A 7,537-nucleotide genomic window follows, 5' to 3' on the forward strand; every position below is an offset into this window, starting at 1 on the left:
TTTTGTAATAAAATATTTATTCTTCAACTTTTACAAGTGAAATCAAACAAGTGTGTTTAAGAGTGAAACCAGAGTGGAAGCTGCTCATATAGAGTCCAACCCAGGCTAAAGTAAGCTGAGTAGAGCAGCACCATCAAAGTGTCGGCTCTCTGAACACGGTGCAAGATCGCCATCTGCAGGACAAAACTAGTTTTTCTCGCCCTCCTCGTCAACATCAAGATGATGTCATCGTACAGCAACTGATTCCCTGTCCGTCTGGAACAAAGCATTTACATTAAAAAGACATTTACAGAAAATACAAACACCAACAACACATCTCATCATCACATGATATTTTATTATTTATTATATTATATATTTTTATTGTACCATCAACATCAACAAATACCAGCATATTTTCTTTGAGATTGAGTAGAGTGGACCTTTCCCTTGGTTCACTTCCTGCTCGCAGCATCAGCTGACCTCTGACTTCCTGGTTAAGGTCTCTCAGCGTTGACTGGAATATCAAATCGGACTCACACCATGTTCTTGTAATGTGGTCATGTCTGTCCGCTGTTTGAAGAGCATCTCTGGCCTAAACACAATAGGAAGAACAACAACACGGCTAAAAAAACAACAACACATTTCCATATTAGATGAAGGGCGCCGTAACTGGAAATGGTAACATTCATCTGATGCTGCTTTGGATTTATCTTCTGTTTTAGACCAACTTTGATCACTTCGAGCCATCTTAAGTCCGTTTGTTCTTCTCACTCACTAACATCTCGTATGATTTCAGATCCCTGCTGTTCCCCAGCTGCCCTGTAGGTTTGTGCTTTGACCTCCAGAGGGCGACAAATCAGCACAGACAGAGAGCTCCATTCAAACTTTGCTGCCATCAGGAATAATTCTTCAAATATAATCATCAGTGTTTGAGCAGTTATGATATCAGGGACAATCTAGACATGTGTGACAATACTGAACATGTCACATGACACACCTCAAACATCATGTGATCCACTCTCAGTCTGCACTTTCATTCATGACTTCAACAGGTTGAAATGAGCTTTGAAGAAACATTCAGTGGAATAAATCTTTCATGGATTCATGTGAGCAGCAGATGAACTTTACAAAGAATCAGTGGATTTATCTTCTGTTTTAGATCAACTTTGATCACTTCGAGCCATCTTAAGTCCGTTTGTTCTTCTCACTCACTAACGTCTCGTATGATTTCAGATCCCTGCTGTTCCCCAGCTGCCCTGTAGGTGGCCTCAGTGTGTCTCACACCATTTACAGATGATTACAGGTCGTTTACAGTTCAAACAGGTCCAACATAAGAAATATGCAGAAAATATCCTGCTATAACAGTTTGGGTCAAAGTGCAGATGTTCCAGATGTTCTGAGTCTGTCTGTGTTTCATGTTAACATGTAGATGTTGGACCAAAGTGAAGCTTTTTGATGTGACAGCAGGAATGTGAAGTGTAACTCTGAGCTGTAGGAAATGAAACTAAACGCACTTTTTCTCCTTTATTTATAGGAAAGTGTAGGAGAGCAACAGATGAACAAGCGTTACTGTAACAGGAAACATCAGAGGACCTTTATGTTCATCATCATCACTGTTTCCTTGTTCTGTCACAAACACACAACACTTCCTGCTCTCTCTCTGATGGATCTGATTGGCTGTTTCATTCACAGGAGGTCAGGGCGTCACACAAACAGCTTTAACTGCACAACGACACACTTTAAATCATCTGCAGACAAACCTGTGTGTTTGATTTATGAAGAAATAATAAAGACGTGTGTACAGCTGTCCATGAAGCAGCTTCTCACACAAACTCTGACACTTCAGCCACTTTAATTCCTGCAAAGCTGCGTAATAAAGAGCTGTGACTGCTATGAGCTGCTGATGATGACTGCATGAAGCTCTCAGCTGAAGCTTCTTTCATTTATTTTAATGTTAATGTCGCCTTTTTAAGTCTGTGTGAGGATTTTAATGACACACATTAAAGGAGCTTCTTTGATTAGAACCAAATTCATGTTGATTTTCAGCCTGAAATGATAAAAACTTTAATAATTCTGTTTATAATCATCAACCTGGAGAATAATGAAAAGTATAATAGTGAAAAAAAGCCTTTATTATTTGAGTAATGCCTGAATCTGCTCAGAGACGGAGACAGAGGTGTTGATGACAGTTTGACATTAACTGAATTAAAAACAAAGTGCTCTTATTGTGAAAATCTGCCTCCTACTTCTTTAAATCATTTTTATGTATTTTTTAACCTCACAGTGAAACATTGAGGCATTAATCTGACACAGTTTGATCAGCAGCTGTGTTTTCACTGACGTTTCACTTTGATTTGTTCAGACTGAGCAGAGAGGATCGGTTCTCTGTGTGCGCACTGCTGAGAAACACAAGCTCATTTCTGCTGTTTCATGAAAAGTGTTATGGAGGAACAAGAAGTTCAGCCTCTAAACTCTCAGCGTGAGGACTGAGTGAAGAGTTTCAGAGCAGAGAGTTTTGGCTCACAGCTTTTAGCGTCTACACAAAGAGACGATTACGCACTTGATCTGAGAACATCTCCACCTCCTACAAACAAACTCTCCTACGAGCAGCTGTCACAACCACAACAGGCAGAAGACTGGATTTCTTCAGGTCAGATTTCATGCAGTTTGCATAAATTGTGTGTCACAGACTTTGTAGTTCACATTTGTGTGACTCGTTTAAATCTTCTCCTCCTGAAAGTGAAACTCTTACAAACACATCAGGCCACAACCTGCTGCAGGTTAATGATTGATCTGAAGGCAGCTGACCTTTGAGCAGGAACTTGTGAGTCTTTTATTGTGTTTAGCACTGCCAAGTGCTGGCCTCTGCTTCCACCATCACATTTACACTGGTAGGTTCAGCACTGCTGCCTGCTTCAGACTGAATCCAGCAGCACAAAGACACAAGTTAATAAAATCAGCATCTATTCCTTTATCACTGCTTTGTTACAGAGGAGAACAACGCTCCAGTAACGCGTAATCCGATTACTTTTTTCAAGTAACGAGTAAAGTAAGGGATTACTATTGCAAAAACAGTAATTAGATTACCGTTACTTTCCCGTAGGAACGCTGCGTTACTGCGTTACTAAAACCGTGATTTTTTTGCGAGAGTGTCTCACGACAGTGACGTAAGCGAGTGCGCCGTTAGTGACAACAGCTGTGTGCAGATCAACAATGGATCATATATCGAGTGCAGAGAGAGTATGAGCGTGCAGCGTTTAAAGCGTGGAAGTACTGACCTTACTTTGAGTTTGATTCCATAAAAAGTGACAAAAACATTAGTGTCCGCTGTGCGTGGGAAGAAAACTTCTTTTTACAGCGAAAAAACCCCTAAACTTCCAAACAAGCACCGAGTAGCTACGACGTAATGGGAAACTCACAGAGAAACTCGCGGATTCTTCCACTGACCGCGGCACACCTGCACCAGGGTAAACCTCCGCCTACCCTGCTCCTGCTTTACAGGTGAAAATAGAGCAACAGGACCGCTGAGTCTTTGACTTTATTTATTTTCTGCTATGTTTTACTTGCATCTATTTGAAAGACTGAGTGTAAACACAAAAAATATTTTATTTTATGTGCTGGAATGTGCAGAAAATAGGTTTAAATGTTAAACTAATTTCTTCCAGTCAGAGAATGTTGCATATAATTAAATGTTTGCTTGATGCATAAAGTTAAAAGATTAAATCTAATAAAACAAGGTTTAAAAAGAGACTTTTCCATTTGATTACATTTTGTATGATGGATTATGCAGAAAAAGTAGAATTGGGCTGAAAGATCTATCGCTTTATCACCTACTCAGGTTGGAAATCGTGTTTTTAAAAAGTAACTAAGTAATTAATTACTTTTGAAAATAAGTAATCAGTAAAGTAACAGGATTACTTTTTTGGGAAGTAATTAGTTACTGATTACTGTTTTCAAGTAACTTGCCCAACACTGGACAGAGTGTTGGCTTCATCACCGACACACGTCACCACATCAGGAAACAGCTGGTTCAGTGAGTATTTAAGGTTCACTGCAGACAAACTGGAGAAAAACGAATCACATGAAACATTTGTTACTGGTTTCTGACCTCGTCGTAGAGACTCACATACCTGTGTTCTGCTATCAGTGTGATCACATGTGCTGGTACAGTTTGCCAGGTTGACCCATGTAACCTCCACTATCCTGTAGACGTGGAATATGTTTCACATATGGATCGCTTCATTACTCGACTATGACTGTGTGCTTCACAGGTGCTTACTGAAGTGCTGCTTTACACAAAACCAGACAGTAAAAATAAGAACTGCAGGTCCAGACCACAGGTTTATGTGTTGATAATGATGATGTGCAGTCACTCATTGTCACAGGATACTTCCTGCAATGATGCTACAGGTCACGCAGTTCTGCAGAAGTGGAGGAAACGGATGCTTTTCCTAACAGAGACACTTTAATGACTTAAAGAATCTAACTGACACACAAACCTCAGTTTGTCTGACATTCATGAGAGTAAACTGCTCCTGAATGTTCTGTTAGTTCACTGGATGTTCACCTGACTTCAAATGTAAAGATCCCTGAGACAAACTCTCACGAGTTCAGCGGCGACACGATCGCACAACCAGCCGCGACGTTAAAGGCCGACGCGCTCACTACCTTTGGTTACAGCTCTCAGCTCACACGACATACACAAAAATAATGACAACACGAGTCCTCTGTAGGACGTCACTGTGGTTTACTGACAATGTTCTCAACAACAGACGCACAACCCTGGTTTGGTCTGGTTATTTGTGTTGTACGGCTTCGTTGGTCTGACGAGCTTTTAGGGATGTCAGCAGAAGGATTTCACGTGCTGAGGTCATATTTATGAATCAACCTGAACAGCTAATACTTTACCTCTTTATTTTATAACACATATGAACACGTTATAGTAGATTTGTGCAATGTGTGTTTCACGTCTTTATGGGCGTATAGATCTGTAAACAGGCTGATGGGTGTGTGTCTGTTTATTGTAGCGGTGCAGAAATGTTAAAAATGATGATAATAACAACACTTCTCACATCAGGCTACAACACAAACCTCCTGATAGCTGCAAACAGCAAAACCCCCAACGACAGGCGCACAAAGAGCGAGCAGGGACCCACCCTGACAGCATGTGAGCCTCCTACTACGACTCACTGTGGAGCAACACAACACCAGGAGACGGAGGATATGAGAGAGGATACAGCTGCTGTGGGAGAGCAGCCACACACTCCACAGGAGACGACGGGGTGAGAGATGGTTCGGTGCTCCTAACATCATGTGGACGCTCGTCTGCACATAAACAAACCTCACCTAACCCCACCTCCTTCCTCTTTTTGCAGGGTGGGGTGCTCCATCCTTACACACTTTGCACCACGTGGCTCTCCATCTATTCGTTTACCTTCTTGGGTCTCTTCCTCCTCTGTCCCAGCCCGTTGAGGCGATCGCTGGGGTCCAGCCTGTAGTGGGAGTGGCTGTCCTCGCTCATCCTGTCCCCGTCCACTCCGGGTTATTCCTTTCTTCTTTCTGTCCTCTGAATCGAGCTGACCTCTCTCCTCTCTGGTCCTCGCTCTCTGAGCCGGCGGAGCATGAGAGAGAGGAGTGGTTGGGGAGAGGGAGGGGAGACGAGCGAGGGAGGGAGGGAGCACAATGGTGTTGCCATGGCAGCAGCTGCCACCAGTGTTTATCTGGAAACGTCGCTGGCAAACCAGAATAGTTGCCACACGTTGCCACACTCGCACACTCGGCAGCCATACGTTTGTGTGCGACCTGCCCGTGGCTTCCTCGTTACAGACACACCGAGAGGAAACGCTCAGACACAAGGCCGAACATGAACGAACACTCGTGTGTGGGAGGAACAGGGCACAGACTCCACGCCGCCGTTAAAGATGGCGTGTGTGCTAAACGGAGCTGTGCGCTGATTGATTAGTCAAGTGAAAAAAACAAAGGAAGCTGTCTGGATGGAGTTTGCTGCTCCCACTAATCAAAGAGATGCATCACAGCTGGAGCTGATTGATGCACGAGCCACCGTTTGCACAATCCCACCGACTCCACGCTTGTGTTTCCTTTCTGCACCATGTTGTTAACACTGACCCCACACGGTGTTCATGAGCTAAAGAAATCACGATGATTGATTGATTTCACGGACTCGTCTGCACAAAGCATTTTGTAGGTTACAGCATGAAACGACTGCAATCTCCACATTTACACGCACAATTTCTGTTTTACTCTCAAACTGATCAATAACAGCTTTCCTGTGTAACAAACACACAAAATAAATGATATTGTGAGTTCAGCAGTGGGTCTGTGACCGGTGTGTAAGAGGACGATAGATGAGTGGGTGTTTGTAGAAACAACCTTTGTGATTTAAATGTGAGACAGCAAAGCGTCAGACAGAAGCCTGAGCTGAATATTTCCTGTGATATGAAGTCACCGTGTTTGGGTCGGTCAGTCGACTACTACTCAGTGAGTGTCCCACACACACACAGACCCACACAGACCCACACAGACCCACACAGATCTTAATGATGGCCTCAGGCTTTGAGCTCCCACTAACAGCAGGTCATAGCAGCATCCCATTAATAGTGATGAAAAATGCAGCTACAGCTGCTTTTCCACTACTGGAAGTTAATCAGGTCAAAGCTGGAGCTTCACCCTGTTCAGACTGAACCATGTGAGCCGGCCTCGCTCCACAGAGGACGCCTCCAGGACAAACGTGGGCTCCATCGAGGCCCACAGCTGCTGTGACATCGTGGACGTGTTCTTTAGCTTGTTTTTCAAACAATCTCAGCAAACGTGCCAAAATCATGTTCAGTGAGACTCTGTGGCACACAATCCAAAAACAAAGAAGGCTAAAGGACATGCTCTGTCCTCTGTGTGACCCACAGTCGTGGCTCAAATGTGGGACTGTGGCCTGGTGTGACCTGAACACTGTGGGAACCTGAGGGGCAAATCTGAGGATTTCATTTGGCTTTTTCATTAGAGATAAGATGGATTATGTGAATGAAAAGGCAACACACACACACACGTAGGGTAGCTGTAGCCCGACTGGCTCATCTGCTAATCAGAGGGTTGCTGGTTCGATACCTGGGATCCAAAGTGCAAACTCTTGGGGAACGAGTCTACTTTGTGTGCATCTGAGGTTGAAGCGCAGCTGGTTTCAATAAACTGCTAGTTTCCCTTTCATACTCCTGAAGGACGTTCCTCACAAAGAGCGAGGCAGCAAGTCTGTGCAGGTCCTCAGAGTTTCATCTCTCACCCAGTTCCAAGCCCAGTTTGTGTCCCAGATACATGCCGCTGATGGCCAGGAAGTGACATCACTGGATCAGTTATGAGAGCGAACCCTTCAAGACTCAAACCTGCCTGGCAACGAGGGAAACGGCTACACAGGAAGTCCAGTGACGGGGTGCAGATGTTCCATCACCGGGATGTCATCGCTTGTTGTGTTTGCGTCACGGGACTTTCAGGTTGTGTTGCTGTAACAGCCCCACCCACACTGAGGTGGTGCTCAACTGTAACTGAG

At 43.9% G+C, this 7,537-nt stretch overlaps 1 protein-coding gene across 3 annotated transcripts; it reads right to left on the minus strand.

Annotated features, from left to right (window-relative positions):
- LOC308399083 (uncharacterized protein) lies at positions 1 to 6,096 on the minus strand. Of its 3 annotated transcripts, none has more exons than XM_080886059.1 (3): positions 5,417 to 6,096; positions 463 to 574; positions 1 to 255 (listed from the first exon to the last, which is right to left on the minus strand). In XM_080886059.1, the coding sequence occupies exons 1-3, from the start codon at positions 5,501 to 5,503 to the stop codon at positions 215 to 217; spliced, it is 240 nt and encodes a 79-aa protein (XP_080742185.1). In that variant the 5' UTR covers positions 5,504 to 6,096; the 3' UTR covers positions 1 to 214. The 3 variants fall into 3 exon arrangements, with proteins under 3 accessions (XP_080742185.1, XP_080742183.1, XP_080742184.1); XM_080886057.1 differs by having other exon boundaries at positions 370 to 574; XM_080886058.1 differs by having other exon boundaries at positions 389 to 574; positions 5,417 to 6,093.
- Positions 6,097 to 7,537: the final 1,441 nt, after the last annotated feature.

This window comes from Rhamphochromis sp. 'chilingali' (genome assembly GCF_963969265.1).
Source record: "Rhamphochromis sp. 'chilingali' genome assembly, chromosome: 1".
NCBI classification, from domain to species: domain Eukaryota; kingdom Metazoa; phylum Chordata; class Actinopteri; order Cichliformes; family Cichlidae; genus Rhamphochromis; species Rhamphochromis sp. 'chilingali'.

Coding starts and splice junctions, on each gene's coding strand:
- LOC308399083 (XM_080886057.1), bottom strand. CDS start 5,503: ATGAGCGAGGACAGCCACTCCCACTACAGGCTGGACCCCAGCGATCGC. Junction 575..5,416: donor GGAGGAAGAGACCCAAGAAG/GTAAACGAATAG, acceptor TATTGTGTTTAG/GCCAGAGATGCTCTTCAAAC. Junction 256..369: donor GGTATTTGTTGATGTTGATG/GTACAATAAAAA, acceptor GCTTTGTTCCAG/ACGGACAGGGAATCAGTTGC.